At 35.5% G+C, this 21,455-nt stretch overlaps 1 protein-coding gene across 1 annotated transcript in view; it reads left to right on the forward strand.

Moving 5' to 3' along the window:
* LOC145243868 (son of sevenless homolog 1-like) overlaps positions 1-21,455 on the forward strand; it is a 239,794-nt gene that overhangs the window by 129,069 nt on the left and 89,270 nt on the right. The window contains exon 3 of the mRNA XM_080106937.1: positions 20,491-20,574. Within this exon, the coding sequence (XP_079963063.1) occupies positions 20,491-20,574 (84 nt within the window). The remainder of the gene's footprint in view (positions 1-20,490; positions 20,575-21,455) is intronic.

Genomic DNA, 21,455 nt, shown 5'->3' on the forward strand with positions numbered 1-21,455 from the left:
TGACTGTAAGGATATTTTTAAAAGACAAAACACAAACTAAGCACAAAATGAAATCCATACATTACAACTTCGAAATTGATAAAATTGACATTATCCCAAGAGCGAAAAATAAAAGAATAACTCCTGCAAAGATACTGATCAAGAAAAAAACAAGATTTAATGATGCTCTTTTTTTTCACAGAAGAAACGTTGCTAGCCTGTCTCTGCGCTACCGTGTAGTGATGGGGGTTTAGTCCAGTAGGTAACAATTTTCTATTGTTTGAGCTGCTTGATGGTTTTGTTTCATGACTTTATCCTTTTTGACAAATTCAGTCATTTTGATAGTCATTATATACCACTACATCTGTTTTCATGCTATACCCAAGACCCATCGATGCAGACAGGCAGCTCAAGGCTTATCTTAACTTTGCTATTTGAGGAACAGAAACTGGCTTCAGTGGTGCTTTTTGCAATTGAGCATCCCTTTTTGGGGGCATCGTTGCTCACCCATGTTGAGGGAGAGGGTCTAGAAAAGTGGTCGAAACCTCATTTGTTTTTCCTTTAAGCTTGTCAGCTACCTGTGGCTGTTATTCATTTTTGCAGAGGAAACAAAAGAAAAAATAAACGTTATTAATTTTTTTATGCAAAAAATATTAAATTGAATATTGCTACCTGGAAGGTAAGGACATGTCTTGATTGGAAAGGATCACTTGAAAGGTAGTACAAAGGGGGGGGGGCTTTGCTATCAGGACAAGGATCACATCCTAGTTAAAACAACCTTGTGAAATTTGTTATCAAATCATGTCACTCGGGGTACATTTACATTGTGGCCGTTGTATGTCAGTTATTTCAGTATATGGCCCTTCTTCAGATAGTAGCCAGAATGTCAAAATGGAGTTTTATCAAGATTTATCGAATTATATCAAAGAAATACGAGAAGTGGATAAGATTTTCTTACTTGGAGACATTAATGCGTAGATTGGAAATGATTACAACAACTGAGATGTTTATGAAAAATACAGTTTTGGTAATTCTTCAGTTGTTCACTGAATATAAACCTGCAGTACGCAACACTTTTTACCAACAAAAACCCATTCACAAGCTTACATGGATGCATCGTAGATCAAAACGCGGGCATACTCTAGAGTATGTCATCGTATGTAAGCATGATCTTCAGCATATGTGTACAATAAGAAATCATGAGTGATGTAAACCATGGAATTGATCACAAACTTGTATGTGCAAACCTCAAGATATTATGAAAAAAGTTCCTAGCTAATGGAGTGATGGTGTCTAAATGCATTAATGTCTCCAAATTACAAAGAACATGACACTCTCAGAATCTCATTTGACAATACCATACTTGATAAAAGAACTTGAGAGCAGTTAAAGTCACCGATATATACCAAAGGAGTTGAAGTTCTTTGTCCTAAGACTAAATGTAAGGATTGGTTTGATGAAAGCGATTCTACAATCATCAATTTTTTGGAAGAGAAAAACAAGACTCATGAGAAATTCCTGATTCTAATAGACCAATTAAAGGAACTGCAAAAAAAAAAAAATCTTTTCAAAAGTAGCATTCCCAGTTCATCAGTTGTTATTGTGCAGCATTGACAAATTTCTATGTTAATTCATTGGACTTACGATTTCTCACTTATTTTTAATTTTAAAAATATAAATATAGTTGAAAAGAAAGTTTTTTTGTAATCTGGAGTTTGTATGTGCTTTTATAATATGCATTATTCTTTTTTTTTTTACCTGGAGTTATAATGGTATTTACTTCAAGCAGTCATAAATTACAAAATATGTTTTTAGAGACTCAAATAGCACAACTTCCTGGTTGTAATTTAAGGTGTGTCCTGGTTGGTTGTACAATTTCAAAAATATTGATAAAGATTGCTTGCTTTAACTTTGAAAAACGAACTAACATATGTGTCTAAAAACAGATTACACCACAAATATGTCAACTTAGCACTGGAGGTTGTGCTGGTACATCTTTCTCATAAAACTGTTGAATCTTTGGTTAATTTAAGATGGTTTAGAATTCCATGTTTTAACAAGATGCCAATCATATAAAAGGCACTTCAATTCCTGTTGTGTATTCTTTGACATTGCACATTCATTCTACTTTCTAAAATCATGTTTTAAAACTGAAAAGATAAAGTCTGAAATAAATATGAAAAACATTAATTTCAAATTTTAACACTAATAATAATGTTTACAACCATTTTTGGTTTTTGATTAATCAAAAATTGTTGCATTTTTTAATTTATTTTTTTATTTTATTTTCATGAACCATCCTGAAACTCTTTACACCTGTAGTTATGTATCATATCTCTTTCCAGTAAAAAAGATCAGTAATTAAATGTCTGCAGCCATTTAAGTTTTGTATATAAAACATTTGGTCTTCTTTTAGAAAAGGTTTCCGGATCCCCTCAATCTCACTCACAGAGCCCCAGTGCTCTGTGGACCCTGATCTACATGGCACTCTCCAAAATCCTTACATTTTTCCCTGATGTTTTCCGTCATAGTAATTGACCTTCAGATTATGTTGAATAATTCTCTACACCTATCTCGAATACTTTTCAGGGCATCCTTAAACCTTTTCATTAGTTTGTTGTGCTCTCTTCCCTCTATATCACCTTAAAACGGCTCTTCAAAGTCTTTCATCCTCCATTCTAAACAAATGCATCTAATTTTGAATGGTTCTATTTGATTATTCAAGGACAACTTTGATGAAATATTTCTAGTAGCCAGAGATGTCTTTTTTTTATATTTTTTTTTATTTTATTTTTTTTTTTATGTTAAATTCATTCTTTGATGCATAGTCATTAGACACTAATTATGGAAGATTCCCTGAATTTTAATTTTTCTTAAAACTTAAGTTTTAGACCGTTTCTAGTATCAAAATCATGTATAAAATTTAGTAGCATCATATCTTGATTTTCATCTTCATAAGGAGACATAAAATTATTGAAAAACTTCTTGTCAGGAAATTAATTTTACATGTCCATGAATAGGTAGCCTTCTTATAAATATCTTCATGATAAAGTAAATAATATGTTTACTACATACATTATTGGTTACATATGTGCGTACATGTTTCAGTGGAATCTCAATTCAGAGATCCACCTCCTCAGGCCAAAAAAAAAAAAAAGGGAGCTCCTTATCAATGTTTGTATAACAAACATACTATGTACCTGCTATGTCCTTCATCAAACACTCTTTAATAAATTTTAATACATCAGGGATGGCTGTGGAAATCTTTTTACTCGAATACGATGTCCAGCATGTTAAAAATATACCATTTGTTGTAAAAACCCAATGGATAAACATCTGAAGAAGTTGGTGGGGACAGGATATTTTTATGGAAACATAAATCGTAAAATTGCCACTCATTAATGAAACAGCTGTAATGGAAAAATCCAGGAAATAAACGAAGGTTATAAAAAAGAAAACATGAGTCTTTGAATTTTCAACAAGACTTTGCACTATATATATATATATATATATATATATATATGATAAATTAAACTGATTATTTTTCCTCTCTCTGTGCTGGTTTCATTTGCTTTCAATAATGCATACATTTGTTCTGTCTCAACAGCTAAAAAATAGAACAATTTGTTTTTTGACCTCAAATTATGCCCGTTTCCAATATGACGTCTTAATTAGAGCCAAATATCTTTTGAAGCATTCTTTCAGTCTGTAAACAGTCAGTAGTTGCTAGGAACTACGTCTTAGAAAGGGTGGGTATGAAAGCAGTTCAAAGTGCCATTCATATAATTTTGCCAGCATTGCAATTGACTTGTAACATGGTGCATTTACTTAGGAAAGAGCATTTTTCTTCATTTGTGACTATATTTAAAAAAATAATCTCTTCCTGCAAAAGCACAAATAATGCTTTGTAATGATCACCAGTGATGATTTTGTCTTTCACAATCGATGGAAAAAAATTAGCTTGAGCATCCTAAAATATGAAGGCCAAAACTTTAACTACTGATGATTATAGTTTTGGTTGTTTTGTTGTTCACTTTTGATTCTGAATTCAATCAGTCTTCTATATATATTGACTCCGAGCATGGGTTTCCTGGCAATGTCGATTTTTTTTTTTCTTTTTTTTTTCTTTTCTTTTTCTTTTTTTTCTTTTTGCAACACATGTATGTCTCCCTAATTTATATATATAAAAAACAAATTGTTCTATTTTTTAGCTGTTGAGACAGAACAAATGTATGCATTATTGAAAGCAAACGAAACCAGCACATATATTTTTATATCATGCACCTTCTCAGGTGCATGATATAAAAAATCTTGACACTTCAAAAGCATGTGGACCTGATCTCGTCCTGGCTGTGCTATTAAAAAAATGCTCCGCTGAGGTTGCTCCAGTTCTCTCCAACAACAAATGCCTTCATGAATATTGCTTCCGTACATTCATATCTGATTTACCTCTGCACTCCATGTTTAAAAAGGAAGTGTCCTCTATAGTATCAGATCTGACCGAATGGTTAATTGTAGGCATAGACCAATTCATACCATCTAAAAAATTCCAACAAAAACCTAACAGCCAGCCATGGTTCTCCCCAGAATGTGCTGCTGCTATTGCGCACAGAAATCACTTTTTCCATAGCTACCAACGTAATAGATGCACTGAGACTAAAGCTGCTTTCAGGACTGCCAGCAACCACTGTAAAAGAGTAATAAAAAATGCAAGAGAGCTATATGTCCAGTCTGTTAAATCCAAGGTAGCTGATCAGCGGCTTGGTTCCCACCAGTTTTGGTAAATAACAAATAGGATCCTGAACAGAAGTGTGCGTTCTATCCCAACCATTATCAATGGACCAGAGGTCATCTCGTCAGCGTCAGACAAGGCCAAACTATTTGCAAAGAACTTTGCAGCTAATTCTACCCTATGCGACGAAGGCCATCAACTCCCCATATTTCCTCCTATAACACAGAACAAGCTAGGTAACATACAAATATCCGTGCATGAGGTTGCCAAGCTAATCAAGAACCTAGATTCCAGTAAAGCAACTGGCCCTGATGGCATCCCAATTATAGTGTTAAAAAAGCTTCAACAAGATCTTGCTCCCATACTTACAAAACTATTTAAGCGCTGCCTTAAGGAGAAGTGCTTTCCGACTCCCTGGAAGACCTCATCAGTTTGCCCTGTATTTAAGAATTCAGGTGATAAGTCATCTTCCTCTCAGTACAGACCAATAAGTCTCCTGTATGTTATGAGTAAGTTGCTGGAATCCATATTAAATAGAGAAATAGTCAACCACCTCAGCAGGAATAACTTTCTTAGTGACACACAATATGGTTTCCGCTCTGCAAGATCTACCACAGATGTGCTGACGGTTATATCTCACAGGATTAGTGAATCTCTTGATAAAGGCTTCCTTTCTAGGGCAATTGCTCTTGACATATCAAAGGCCTTCAACAAGGTATGGCATAAGGGTCTACTTCACAAGATTTCCAGCTACGGTATAACTGGAAATGTTTTCTCAATCATTAAATCATTTCTCTCCAATAGGCTCAGAAGAGTAGTGGTAGATGGACAAAAATCGGAGGCCTGCAATATAAATGCTGGAGTCCCTCAGGGGTCAATCCTAGGCCCAACTCTCTTCCTGATCTACATCAATGACCTCCCTAAACACATACTTAAATCATTCGTTGACATCTATGCTGATGACACGACCATCTACGGCAACACATCAAAGGCTGTAAATGACAAAGTTCTCTCTGATTCTCTCTCCTCTAATCTCGAGTGCGTGGTTCAGTGGGGGAAAATGTGGCTGGTTACCTTTTAATGCATCCAAAACCAAACTCCTATCCTTACATCATCAACGCTCTGATCCCCATCTGGCATCAATTGTGATGGATGGCTCTCATCTGGGTGAGGCCCCGTGTTTTGACAAGCTTCTGGGTTTGACCTTTATTCCTGATCTGAAATGGAACACGTACATCAAGTCTGTTGCCAAGGTCGCTGGAAAGATGGTGGGATCCTTCTACCGTTCCAGAAAATATCTCACTACTGATGCAATTCTCTATCTATATAAAAGCCAAGTACGTCCAAGGATGGAATACTGTTGCCATATCTGGGCAGGAGCTGCTAAAAGCAGCCTATCCTGCCTTGACAGAGTACAAAATAGACTTCGTGGCTTAGTGGGAGATGCCCTTTTCTCTACCCTGCAGCCTCTCTCCCACAGAAGAGACGTTGCGAGCCTATCCTTGTTTTATCGTTATTTCCATGGCAGGTGCTCGTCTGAACTCCAATCTCTATGGTCCCCCCTCGCCAATCTTTCACGAAAAACACTCGTCTAGCTGAATCCACTGTGAAAAATTTCCTCCACTCTATATCTGTGCCTAAATCAAAACGCGGATTCCATAAACAAAGCTTCTTTCTTAGAACTGCACACCTGTGGAACTCTGTTCCGTCTGCCTGCTTCCCACCGGACTACAATCTGGATGTCTTCAAGTCCAATGTTAACAAATTCCTAATGAACCGCCCCCTTAAGTAAACACTTCATCAAATCTCCACACTAACGTAATGTAGTTGCAATAACCCTTATCCCTGAGTGGCTTCCGGACCTTGATAAGTGGTGATCACTATGTAAAGAAAAAATATATATATGTATAATAATAATACATGCATATTTATTAGACAAATAATTATATATTTTACTATCCATATACTTATGTTTAATCTTCACCCAGATATACAACTGTTCTGTTAATTTTTCAACATGAAAGTGAGACACTGATAGACTGTTTTATGTTGAGTTTTTGACTTCTAGCTATTTTTTCTGTCATCCCGTTGAATTTATTTTATCCTAATAATTTATCATAAAACAACATTCCTCCTAAAAGAGATTAAACATTTCAACTAAATTTTTAATGACTTAAAATTTTACAGATCTTGCAAATTTTAATGAACTGAAATTCTACAAATCCCTAAAATGTTGATGGCCTAAAATTCTACAGATTGCACAAAATATGATGACCTTGGAGTCTACAGATCTAGCAAATTTTACTACATTCTACAGATCTTGCAAATTGTAAATTTATTGATATTGTAAATTTTAGCATATAATTCTACATATTGTGCTAATTTTTATGATCTAATTGATAATATACAATTATACATATCCCCAACATCTTGATAATCTAATTCTACTGATTCTCATTTCATAAAATTGTTCAGATTCTACGAATTTTGACAAGCTAAATTCTACAGATTTTGATGAGCTAAAATTTTAACTATTATGACAGGAAATTCCATACCTTCAATTTCCCCAGTTTTGTTAAAGCAACAATTATTTTTTAATTCCTTTGAAGTTCTTTTGGGTGCGTAAGCCGGTTTTTAGAGAAAGTAAGTACAATACTTCAAAAATAAGACTTAGTGAAAATTTTCTAACTAAAAAAAATGATAAAAGGAAAGGTAACTAGAAAAAGCTTGTATACACTCTCCCCCTTTCTTTCTATTTCTTCTCCCCCTTTCTTTCTATTTCTTCTCCCCCTTTCTTTCTATTTCTTCTCCCCCTTTCTTTCTATTTCTTCTCCCCCTTTCTTTCTATTTCCTCTCCCCCTTTCCTTATCTTTCCTCTCCCCCTTTCCTTATCTTTCCTCTCCCCCTTTCTTTCTCTTTCCTCTCCCCCTTTCTTTCTCTTTCCTCTCCCCCTTTCTTTCTCTTTCCTCTCCCCCTTTCTTTCTCTTTCCTCACCCCCTTTCTTTCTCTTTCCTCTCCCCCTTTCTTTCTCTTTCCTCTCCCCCTTTCTTTCTCTTTCCTCTCCCCCTTTCTTTCTCTTTCCTCTCCCCCTTTCTTTCTCTTTCCTCTCCCCCTTTCTTTCTCTTTCCTCTCCCCCTTTCTTTCTCTTTCCTCTCCCCCTTTCTTTCTCTTTCCTCTCCCCCTTTCTTTCTCTTTCCTCTCCCCCTTTCTTTCTCTTTCCTCTCCCCCTTTCTTTCTCTTTCCTCTCCCCCCCCCTTTCTTTCTCTTTCCTCTCCCCCCCCGTTTCTTTCTCTTTCCTCTCCCCCCCGTTTCTTTCTCCCCCCCCCCGTTTCTTTCTCTCCCCCCCCGTTTCTTTCTCTTCCCCCCCCCCCGTTTCTTTCTCCCCCCCCCCGTTTCTTTCTCTCCCCCCCCGTTTCTTTCTCTTCCCCCCCCCCGTTTCTTTCTCTTCCTCCCCGTTTCTTTCTCTTCCCCCCCGTTTCTTTCTCTTTCCTCTCCCCCCCCCGTTTCTTTCCTCTCCCCCGCGTTTCTTTCCTCTCCCCCGCGTTTCTTTCCTCTCCCCCGCGGGCAGATCTGAAATCAACTGCGTTCTTCTCCACAATCCAGACAATTCATTAATGGATGATAACTCTGTGATCACTTTCTTATAAACGAAAATAATTATTCATAAGATATTTCCAGATACACTTGTTCATGGAAAGTTAAACTATGCAGGTTCTTTTCATAGTTTTTCAATTTTGATTCCGTTCAGATGGTTCTCGTCAGAAGAGGAAGAGCTTTTCCATTTAGCTCTTTTAGGGGATTTCCAGCCCTAGGCAGGAGCGCAAAGCGAAAGTGCATGCTTCCACGGCCAGCAAGCAAGTCCTTCTCATCTGCTGAATCAAAAGGTTTTATCAGATTTGTAATTCTGATCACCATCTCTCGGAGATTAGCTCCTCCTCCTCTGTTTGGAGATTATTCCCTCTTCTATTATCTCTTCTCTTTTTTTCTTCTTCTGAATCTCTTTTCTTTTTCTCTCTCTCTTAATCCATATCTCTTAATTCTCCTTCCCTTTCTCTCTCTCCTTCGTGGAGCCTTTCTATCTCTTTCTTTCTCTCAACAAGCAATTCGACTATTTACCTCCCTGGGTGGCCCCTCATTTGATACAAGATACATGGCTTACCGTGACATCATGTACTATTTGTGACCAAAAATGTCTTTTACTTCATTGAGAAATTAATTTTTCACAACAAAAACATACCCTATCCTCCCTTTAGGCATATGAGAAATCTTTGGTCTCATGTCAACACCCTCAAGTACACCTAACCCTCATGGTTACCAGTAAGACAATCTGGTGCTGTCCAGGTGTCTCTCCCTCTTTCTCCCTGCCCCTGTCTTGTTCTAGCTTACCTCTCTACCAAATGAGTGAGAAGACTTTCTCTCCCTCTATTTCTTTATCCCACTTCATGTAAGAGATGTGATATTTCAGATTATAGTTAAAATTGATTACCATCAACTCGTTATTAAAATGTGATTTTTAACTATGAACGATCGTCAGTCCCACTCAACTTCTGTCTTGAAATTGTGTAACATAATACATTCTATGATGTCACCACACAAGCACCAAGTGTCCATTTCTGTGACCGTAACTTTGGAAATATTCCATTTGAAATGAAATAAATAAATGAAAAAAAAAAAAAAAATTAAAAATAAAATTGAATTATGACATGTAATAATAAAATTGAATTATGACATGTAATAATAAAATTGAATTATGACATGTAATAATAAAATTGAATTATGACATGTAATAATAAAAAAATTCAACATCTTCAATTAGCATTTGGCCTTATGTGTGTGTTGACATTTATAAGTGGAATCCAGGTGAAATGGGTTCATAGGGGTATGTGGGATTGTTATTAAACCCTGGTGATGGTGTAAGCTGTAATTGATGGAATTATGCTAGTTTGCGGTCCATTAATATTTGAGAATAATGGTGAACTGTCTTTACTACAACTAGTCTCCATAAGAATGTTTCCTTTTTTATTTTATTTTTTTCCTTATGTATAGAAATTAGCAGATAGAAACATGCATCTTTTAACAGTTTTTATCAAGATAATGCAACTTCATGTCTGGGGCATGTTGTCAGTTGGCATTCTATAGTTGTTGACTGACCTTAAAGATTGTTTATGAAATGCTATGGTATGTCGGGGAGGTAATATGTGTACCAGGAGCATCACCATGGTGACTTCTCCAGCATTGTCTTGACTGTCAAATATGTTGAACAGAAATGTATATTGGATGGAGACATCACTATAATAATATCTGTCTGCTATTTGCTCTCTCACCTCCAACAACCACCATCTTGCCTTTAACCGTAACGTGAAGTTGTTTTTCTTTTAAATTACTGACCAATAAGATTATATTAAGAAAAAGTATTTACTGCTATAATTTTTGGAAGATTGTTGGTTTTATCCATCGTATATTTATTAAAAAAAAACTTTTCATTTTATAAAAATAACGAATTTTGTGACTAAAACATTTCTTTAAATTTTGAAGACTTGAGTCATTTTAGATTTTTTAATGAATGAATCAATGAAGATAAATATTAGTTTATTTATTCTAATATAATTCTACCCAATTTACACCATTAATGATTACTACCACCTTACATTAACCGTTATGCTCAGATGACCTTTGGGCCTTGATAAGTGGTGACTCCATTGTAAATAAAAAAAAGTTTTACTAAATTATGAAGATTTAGTATTTTCATCAGATTTAATAAAATCCGTTTTTTCAGTCATCTATTTGTGTTATTGCTTTGTATATATTACTAGCAGAGGAGCCCCCCTCCCACACACACAGAACAGGTATTTCTGTAGATAATAATATGAAAATAATTCACTGAACAGAACATTTGCGCCACTTTTATTCCCCTTTACTAATAAAACCAAAATATATATAAATTTAAAAATTAGACAAAATACTGTTATGCAAATTTCTATTGTCTATTAATAAGATGGAAACTATTTTTTTCTACTACTTTCGGCATTATAGAATAAGTAAACAATTCCTGTGCTCAACTTTTACGTTTATCACTTACAGTTATTACTAAAGCATATTTCTATCCCACAATACATACATTTTGTCCCTCCTGTTTAATAATTAGTACATCCCGTGGGGAATAAAATATCTCGTATACGTAACCCTACTGAGAAAGTAGCAAGGTTTCACTCCTCTTCTGTAACCGAAAATCGCTGTTTACTTTTATTAATAGTTTACTTTTTTGCATATAACCAGTTTATTTAAATTTCTACATATAAATATTTATTACATAATATATTAGCTTACGAATTCATTTAACACCCCCTCCACTATTCTTAATCGTTTAATGGAATTCAGCCATTTCAGAGTACCATAGAGTATGAACTCTGAGACAAACACACACTCACACACTCAAAGTGTCTTAAATCCCTACATAGTGCCCCAGTAGTTGCTGACCCTGATAGTAGCCCCCTACACCAAAGTGGCAATGTGCCTTGTTTGGGGTGAAAATGTAATAAATAAAAAAAAAAGTTTAAACTAAATGTAGTCGTTTGGAATGCATAGTAAAATTTTTAAGAATAGCAGATCATAAAAAATAAACACTTCAACTAGCACCAACATGGTTGACTTTGCATACAAATACCATGAAAACAAACTGTTTTTATATATCAATAATAAGAATTATATTGGTTTCCTTTACTTCAATTTCAAAATGCTATTGGAATAACTTACAAATTATCCTTGTCCATATGCGTACACTAAGCCTCATAGAAGTTCTAACATTTACACACAAACCTATTTCATATTTCAGTTTTATAGTTCTAAACGAAACCTAACTATTAAACAATGACTAGTATGATAGCCCTAACAAATCCAAATAATATCTACCAGATCTCTTCACTTCTTTAAAAAAAAAAATCCAGTGATTTTTAGATGACTACAGACAACCTTACAAATTCACCATTTTATTTTCACTCATACTTTGAGGGTGTCTTTTTTTACAAGGTGGTCACCACTTATCAAGGCCCGGAAGCCACTCAGGGATAAGGGTTATTGCATGTACAGTACGTTAGTGTGGAGGTTTAATAAAGTGTCTACTTAAGGGGGGGGGGCGGTTCATCAGGAATTTGTTTATGTTGGACTTGAAGACATCCAGGTTGTAGTCAGGTGGGAAGTAGGCAGACGGAACAGTTCCACTATGTGCAGTTCTAAGAAAGAAGCTTTGTTCATTGAATCTACATTTTGATTTAAGCACAGATAAAGAGTGAGGAAAATTATTGACATTGGTTTCAGCTAGACGGGTGTTTTTCGTAAAAGATTGGTGAGGGGGGGGACCAGAGATTGGAGCGCAGACGAGCACCTGCCATGGAAATAACAATAAAACAAAGATAGGCTCGCAACGTCTCTTCTGTGAGAGAGAGGCTGCAGGGAAGAGAAAAGGGCATCCCCCACTAAGCCACAAAGTCTATTTTGTACTCTGTCAAGGTAGGATAGGCTATTTTTAGCAGCTCCTGCCCAGATATGGTAGCAGTATTCCATCCTTGGACGTACTTGACTTTTATATAGATAGAGAATTGCATCAGCAATGAGATATCTTCTGTAGCGGTAGAAGGATCCCACCATCTTTCCAGTGACTTTGGCAACAGACTTGATGCATGTGTTCCATTTCAGATCAGGAGTAAAGGTCAAGCCCAGAAGCTTGTCAAAACATGGGGCTTCTCCTAGACGAGAGCCATCTATTTCAATTGATGCCAGATGGGGATCAAAGCGTTGATGTAAAGATAGGAGTTTGGTTTTAGATGCATTAAAGGTAACCAGTCATGTCTTCCCCCACTGAACCACGCGTTCGAGATCAGAGGAGAGAGTATCAGAGAACTTTGTCATTTACAGCCTTTGATGTGTTGCCGTAGATGGTTGTCATCAGTATAGATGTCAACGAATGATTTAAGTATGTGTCTTTAATAACATAGAACAGTTAAAAACAAAACAGAAAAAAAACAACACAATTTTATTATGTTACAAGACTAAAATAGGAAATGTAGAGAATCTGGAATATGCTACTTTTTGCGATAGTATCTTCAAGTTATTTATTTATTTATTTTTTTTTTAAAGGTATTTGTGTTTATTACATCGTTAGATAAAAGTTCAGACTGTGTTTATACAGATAGTATAACATGTTACTTTCTGTCCTTGATAAGATTTTCCAATTAAATTAATTTTTTATAGTAGTTGCATTGTTAAAAATAAAATCATGTAAGGAAGAACTCGGGAAGACGTTTCTTTATTAGGAGTTAGGATTACAGTTTTTTTTACTGAAAAAATGCTTCAACATAAGTTAAAATCAAAAAATTTATTCAGGTAAGTAGGAGAGTAACATTTGGTAATATTTGTTTATTTTTTTTACCACTTTTTCATTTTGCCCCTTTGTTTCATAAATTGTTAAGTGAAAATACATATTATTTAGCAAAGGCCCCCCCTCCCCATTTTAAGAATGGTTTTCTAAATCCTAATGTTATTTCAGCATAATATGTAATAAATGAAGAAATGATTTTTTAATTTAAAGCAGAACGAAAAATAATTTTTTAACCGCTAACTGACCAAAATGTGGGTGCTCATCAAATTTATATAAGAAAGCAACCCCCATTGTAAAATCTGAAATATTTTTTTAATTCCTTATTTACCCATATTTTTTAAGGTTGTTGAAACATTATAGACTTGAAAAAAAAAAAAAGAAAAGAAAAAAAAAAAGTAGACTTTATTTTTAGTGGGGGTAAAATAGTAAAAATTTATCCTTTTTGGGGAGGATGTTCAAATAAATTTTTAACAGTAGTTGCGTTCATTAATTTGTTAGATGAAAGTACAAAATAGATAATTATACCCCACTCTCTCCATGTTCAGAATGGATAAAATGTGTTTTTTTTTTTTGTTTTTTTTATAATCATGTTCACCTCAAACATGTCACATCGCCACTTGGATGTAAGGGGATGTATTTGGGACCATGTCTAGGGGACATGAGCAAGATGTTTTATGTTACATTTAAACTTTTGCATGTCAGTACAATCAGGGAAGGAAGTAGCAGGAAGAGGAATTCAAAGTTTAGCTGTTCAAGGGAAGAAACGATTTGAGTAGAAAGCTTTCTAGCATTTACGGATTTTAACAGTGAAGGGACGTGATTTTGTTGCTAAGCGGGTTTGTCAGAGATATGTACATCAAGGGGGCACAAGTACAATGAGTTCATCAGAGCACATTCCATTAAAATACTTGTAAAACAAGCACAGAACTGAAGAAGCTTGCAGTCCTGTTCGGAGGAATGTCAGAGAAAGGCCTGGTGTGCGCATTTATTGCAGGATTGCCCGCTGGTGTGGAAGATCTGCTCCGAGCCTCATCCCAAGTAGACGAGGTAGACATCTCTGAAGTATTAGCGTGGGCGCAGGTAATACTAAAAAGGAGTCCAGAGACTGTAGACTGTGCGGCAGCCGTCACGGTGGATCTCAGGACGTGGGCACAGTTACAAGCTGCTACAAGTGTGGTGGGACCAACCATTTAGCCCGTGATTGTCTCTCGTCACTCTCACTGACTCGAAGGCTTAGTGGGCTTCAGTGCTATAAGTGTAAAAACCGGGGACACCTGGCCCGTGCCTGTCTAGGAAATGAGCAAGGGGAGGAAGCTACAGCGCCAGTCTTCCCCCCAGATTGTCACTGAACAAGGCGCTGCCTGCAGTAACTGTGTACGTTAATGGACATAAATGCCTCACTCTTGTAGACACTGGGTGCACCCAGACCCTGGTGCGCAAGGCATGTTGCGACACTTGGTACAAGGAGAGAATTCCGGTGCTAACCATGAGTGGCAGATCACTGGCCTCTTGTGGGGTGAGCGTCGTCAGCACAAGCATCGGCGACGGGCCTGCAGTAGTCGTACAAGCCCTGGTGGTGGATGAGGAACTGCTAGGATACAATCTACTTCTAGGGATGGATTTGATTACACATTTGGGTGGAATCACTGGACTGCACTGGAAAGATAGTTCTCCCGACATGAGAAACGTGTTTGCGCCGCAATTACCCTGGACGAGCTTTTCATGCAGAGTATGACGGGGAAACCAGCACGTAGACAGCATCTTGGAAGTGGGCTGGCGATCAACCACCAATATCCTTACGGAACCGACTATCAGTACCCCCCTCCTATGAGGCTCAGGGGGAAGTATGAAGAACTGCAGACTTGGATCAACAATGGCTGGCTACTTCCATACCCCGAGGATGAGCTCGAGGACTGATTCCCCTGATGTTCCGGAAGTCCCATCCAACATCACTCGTCGGAGCTTTTTTTTTTGGTTTGCGGAAACATGGTGGGCCACTTTCCTGTGTATCGTTGGCTCAGAGTGGCAGTAGCAGCCATAAAACGTCGTGCCACATCTATATCATTGGGATGGGACAATAAAGTGCATGATGCCATGCTCCTGAGCATGCTAACAGAAACTGTGGCCAGGGTGACTCGTGACGACTCTGTGCGAGGGAACTGGTGTGTTACAGGAACAAGTTCAGTGTGGGTGGACTAGCCCTTGGAGTTGCCCTTGCGGTTGATGATGGTATTATCAAAGACACCTGTTGGCTTTGTCCAGGAAATGATTCTAGGCACATAAACCTGGCCGAACTTGATGTCACATTGAAAGGAGTTACCCTGGCGCTTCAGTGGTAAGCCAAGGTACTACATATTATCACGGACTCTGCGTGCACTCCTCGGTGGATAACCGATGCATTGACTGGAAGAGCACGGCTAACCACAGCGAGGGAGATGTTGATACGAAGACGGCTCACCACCCTGGTTGATACAATCAAAGAGTACAACCTGACCGTAGACGTAACATTGATCAGGCCTGCAAGCAACAGAGCAGATGCGCTGATACGAGTACCACAATGGTGGCTGCTGGCTGATACCTAGGGAGGTTCTGAGATGATGCAACAGCCGTGTGCAGCCGTCACGTGTAATCCAGATCGTATCAGTGAGATTCATCAGCAATGCGGACACCCAGGGGTTAAGCGGACACTATATTTTTCCAAGATGGTTGACCCAGAAGTAAGAAGAACAGATGTCAAGAGAGCAGTGGAAAGTTGCGAGGTATGTCAATCAATCGACCCGACTCCGATACAATAAAAAAATGTGTGCACACTAACACACATTTTTCCTTTTATATATATATATAGATATATATATATATAAGTAACTAACGCAGTGTCGATGGGTTAATCGAAAGCACATGAAGAACTGATAATCCGATTCAAGGTGTTACTCTCTAGTCAAGGGGATGGTGCTACGAATATAGACTTCAAGTACATGCATATATCTATCAGTCCTGACAGCAGAGAGGTAGGTATTCTGTCATGTTAAGGTAGAGGAATTGAGGAGTGTAGGTTAGTTTCACTTAATGCTGAGATATCAGGGGAGTTTATCAAGTGGTAAGACTACGTCATCTAGGTTAGTTTCACTTAATGCTGAGATATCAGGGGAGTTTATCAAGTGGTAAGACTACGTCATCTAGGTTAGTTTCACTTAATGCTGAGATATCAGGGGAGTTTATCAAGTGGTAAGACTACGTCATCTAGGTTAGTTTCACTTAATGCTGAGATATCAGGGGAGTTTATCAAGTGGTAAGACTAAGTCATCTAGGTTAGTTTCACTTAATGCTGAGATATCAGGGGAGTTTATCAAGTGGTAAGACTACGTCATCTAGGTTAGTTTCACTTAATGCTGAGATATCAGGGGAGTTTATCAAGTGGTAAGACTACGTCATCTAGGTTAGTTTCACTTAATGCTGAGATATCAGGGGAGTTTATCAAGTGGTAAGACTACGTCATCTAGGTTAGTTTCACTTAATGCTGAGATATCAGGGGAGTTTATCAAGTGGTAAGACTACGTCATCTAGGTTAGTTTCACTTAATGCTGAGATATCAGGGGAGTTTATCAAGTGGTAAGACTAAGTCATCTAGGTTAGTTTCACTTAATGCTGAGATATCAGGGGAGTTTATCAAGTGGTAAGACTACGTCATCTAGGTTAGTTTCACTTAATGCTGAGATATCAGGGGAGTTTATCAAGTGGTAAGACTACGTCATCTAGGTTAGTTTCACTTAATGCTGAGATATCAGGGGAGTTTATCAAGTGGTAAGACTACGTCATCTAGGTTAGTTTCACTTAATGCTGAGATATCAGGGGAGTTTATCAAGTGGTAAGACTACATCATCTAGGTTACTTCTAAGCACACAAATATTTGTGAATGTGCGTCCCAAGAGAGGGGCAAATTTGTTTTGTTTGGGTGGTTGTCAGGTTTGATCATAAGTGAACACAAGTGGCATGCAAGTGTCTTGTGTTTAGTAAATTGTTAGGTGAAAGTATAGAATAGTTTATTCCGTCATCACCCTTATGTTAAGAACGGGTTTTTAAATGATAATATTTTTAACATGGTTCATATTCGTTATAAGCACATTTTGTTTGTTCAATATAATTTGAATTTGTTTCTATTTACTTGCTTCCCGATAAAAGCATAATGTTGGAAACATCCACCTCCCCAAAAAGGAGAGAATTCTCGGTTTGGAACAAAAATGAAAACCATTGCTTGAGTCTAGGAGGATTTTTATCTGATTGATCTTGGACACAATAGACTAAGTATAACATCAGAACATAAACTACTCTTTGTTTTTAAAAAACAAAAGCCCAGAGAAGAATATATTGATAAAATAGTATCTAGGAACTTCAGATAGAGGGTACATATATTACATATAACAAAAGCCAAGTGTTCCTGGTGAATATCATGTTTTTAATCTCAGCATTTTTAATACTGCTTCATTAACATTTCATATTTCCATTGCATGTGTGGGTTAGAGAATTTGGAAAATTATTTTTCTTTGTGAATTCATTTAATGAAATCTGAACAAAATATATTACACTCCCTTGGAATTTTAACGTTATATATGCTGAAGTAATATTTATATTATGTTTACCATGAATTCATAAATAAAAAATGCAGATGAATTCAGTATTATTGTTTTGAAAAAAAAAAAAAAAAATCTTATTAATATAATCTCTTGAACTATAAAGAAAAAAAAAATTTTTTTCAAAGATTTAGATGATTTACATTCTATTCTTCTGGAATGTTTAAGCATAGAACATTGAGAACAAGCTTCCTATATTTTCTAATTATTGACTTTACTTCCATTATTCATGTTTCATGCTTTTCCTACATCCATTTATAAACAATAATTATAAACAGCTTTGTAAAATAAGCACAAAATCATTAAAGCACCAATTTTCTGGCAAACGTTAGAAGTTCCTACTGATCACTTAATACAAATAATATAAATTCATTTATTTACGAGACTAAAATAAGAATTAGCACAGAAATAAAGCTCGTAAATTATATTTTTAAATTATATACTACATGTAAACATAAATAAATTTTAAGCATATATTCATAAAAAAATGCTTAATATTTTTTTAGTCGGGCAATGCCGAGAAATGGAGTCTGCTAGTTACAAATACTTTTTTTAATTAAAATGATGCGCATTCCAAAATACACTTAAATACAAAATATGGTTTTATGCATATTGAATTTAATGTAATTTTATTTTATTCAGATTTCTCCAAAATATGATTTAAGATTTTTGTAGCATTTCACAATTTGAAAATCTCTCTTGTCATAATCCATTAAACCATGTCCCATAGAATTTTGATTTCTTGAATTGTTGTTGCCTTTAGATCTTTTCTGATACACAGAACTCCAGGTCTTGAACTTCATATTACTATTTTTGATTTTGTAATGTCTGCAACAATTTTTAAGTTATAATAAAGTAAAATCTTGCCGTGGCTGTTATGGATGTCCAATACGAAACAAATTTTACAGTTGTTGCCAATGATTCTACAAGGAGCATTTCAAAAGTAATGCCTCCTATTTTTTATTCTATCAAAATCGATCAGAGGGGGATTGCAATTTGTATTGTTATGATGATTGAACATGGATTCATGACCTTACAGTTTCATCTCTCTGTTGCAGATATTGACGATGTGAGACTCTAAGAAAACAATCCTTGTCTTGGATGTGTATCAGAAGCAGAGATGTCATTGAACTGCTGGCAAAAGTGTATCGAGAATAGTGGTGACGATATAGAAAAATAAATTCTGATGAACAAAAGGTTGCTCCTTTTAATCTTCAGTGATTTGAGTAAAAAAAAAAAAAAGTAGAAGACTATTTTTGGAATGACCCTCGTATTTCTTTAAATTGTTAAAATATTAAAGAAAAAAAAAATTATGTTTAGATTGGACAACCTGGTATTTTTTGAAAAAAAAAAAAAAAAGGATCAAGCGAAAGTATTTAGCCATATCACATGAATGATGTATCGTATGCTCTTAGTCATCGCTATAATAGCAAACTGCACATCTAACATTCAGTCTTTGACTGGAGGCAAGTTTTATAATTGGTCAGCAGAGATGTTAACTTTTCACTCTTAATTCTCATTAAAAAAAATTATTCTGAAAGGATTCTAACCATGATCATGATTTAAGTAGAAATTCTCTTAAAAATCCCCCATTGAAATATTTGCTTTTGTTTATTTATAGTTACTTGTCGCTTCCTTTATCAGAATTTCTCAATACTTGTCAAATTTTTCAATTAGTTTATTATGGTTCTTGTTTTGTATGTAATCGCATAAGAACATCAAAATAATCTTTATAAGGAAATTTTTCCCCTTGTTTTTAACTTTAAGAAAATTCAAATATCTTTCCAGTAAAAGGTTCCAGTTTCATGATCGCCTGGCATGTTATAGGAGTGAACATGACTCAATTAAGAAATGTACAATTGTATTACTTTCCTGAATTTTTGAGATGAGGATGATTGGTTATTCATATTGCAATTCTTCTGATTATTGTTCTCATCTTAAGTATAAAAATGACACTCAAGATGAGAGCAGTAGTCTGAAAAATCCAAATAATACAAACAATAATTGTAATTCAATAAAATTTATCTTAAAACCTCAATGTATGATGGCTTAAGAGTTAGTAACAATAGAAATTATCTGGCTACTAAAAAATAAAAATGGAGGAATCATGAAAAATAACACCAAATATCATTCTTTGTTATTGAATAACAAAAGCTTTTTGAAAAAGGAGCCTTTTCTTTTTTGTTTTATTTCAACTGATTCCTTGATAATTTTTACAAGTTATTACTTGGAATAAAATTTTTTAGAACCAACCCCAGAGTTAAATAGGATTTTTTTTGCAGATGTCATCGTCATCATAATATTCGATTCAATATGCATTTTACATGCTGGCATTTGTTAGACGACTTTTAGAAATTGACTTCTAAACTAACCTATCGCCAGCCAAGTCATTATTCAAATTATATAACCTGAAATGCAACAATTTTTCTTTTCTTTTTTTTTTTTTTTTTTTTTTTTAAATTTTTTTTTTTAAAGTCATTTCCTTAGTTGATGCAAGATTTTTTCTTAGGCCGGATGTCCTTCCAGATGCCAACCCAGTGGGGTGATAGGGGCCAGTGTTTTTATCAAAACACCATCTCTAGGTGATTGCTCACTAATACTAAAGAGCATTTATCAGTCAATTTTTTTAAAACGGTCAAGCGTTTGGTCAGGTTTTTGAAAGAGAGACTCAGATGATGGAGCTCTCATTATTAAATGAAGCAAATTGAATATGCTTGGTTGTAAATGTCTTTTATATAAAAACCAATTTTGATCATTATGATTATTTTTTTTCACAGGAGGTGTTCCGCTACAAAGTAGACTTTCAAGTAACTCTGTACATAGTTGCTGTCCTAGAATATATTGCTGCTGACATTCTTAAGGTAAGAAGAAAATCAAATTCCTCATCAGGCACATTTTTTATTAATGCTGTTTTTATGTCGACTCCACACGTTAATAGACCATCAGACAGAACACTTCTCATGAAATATACCGCTTCTAAACAGTGCAGATTTTTATAATATTGTCTTTTTTTGGGGTGGTATTTTCATTTCCGTTCAAATAATTCTCAAACTTTTTGGCGATTAATCTAAGTGCTTTGATTATAACTGGTATCACCTTCGTTTTACTGCCTTGATCTGGAGTTTATCATTTTTTTTTTTTTTTTTTTTTTCAGGTCGTAATTTTTTTCACAATTTTATTCATTGATTCATTTCATATAAAATCAGATGATTCCATGATTCACCCCCACCCCGTTATCTTTCAAGAAACACATTGGATATATACAGGGGGAACCATGTGAAGATTGCTAACATCTTAAGTGAAAGCCATACTGATGCATTGACTGAAAGAGCCATATCTAGGTTGTCAGTCCGTGTCGTCAACCATTTAGCTATGGTCACCTCCCTTAACCAGCATTGACAAATAAAAAAAATCAAATTCCCAAATTTTTGAGAATGTGTTATTATGCATTTGTGCGAATATACTAATTGTGATTGCTGCATCCACGATGTAATAAATGCGTACACATGAGATGGTTCTAAAAATGACAAAAATATGAATCATCTCCATGAGAGGGTGACTCCCTTGGAGTTAATACCATCAATAAAATAAAAATAAAATAAAAATACAATATCTCCTTGAAAAAAGTTTTAGAAAAAAAAATTAATCATTTTATATAAAAAAAAAAAATAACATTATTTGGTTTTCTAATATTTTCAAATTAGCCTTATGAAACAATGTTTTCAAACATATGACCAAGTTC

The sequence above is a fragment of the Euprymna scolopes genome, chromosome 22 (genome assembly GCF_053919585.1).
Source record: "Euprymna scolopes isolate OS-2025 chromosome 22, ASM5391958v1, whole genome shotgun sequence".
Classification (NCBI taxonomy): domain Eukaryota; kingdom Metazoa; phylum Mollusca; class Cephalopoda; order Sepiida; family Sepiolidae; genus Euprymna; species Euprymna scolopes.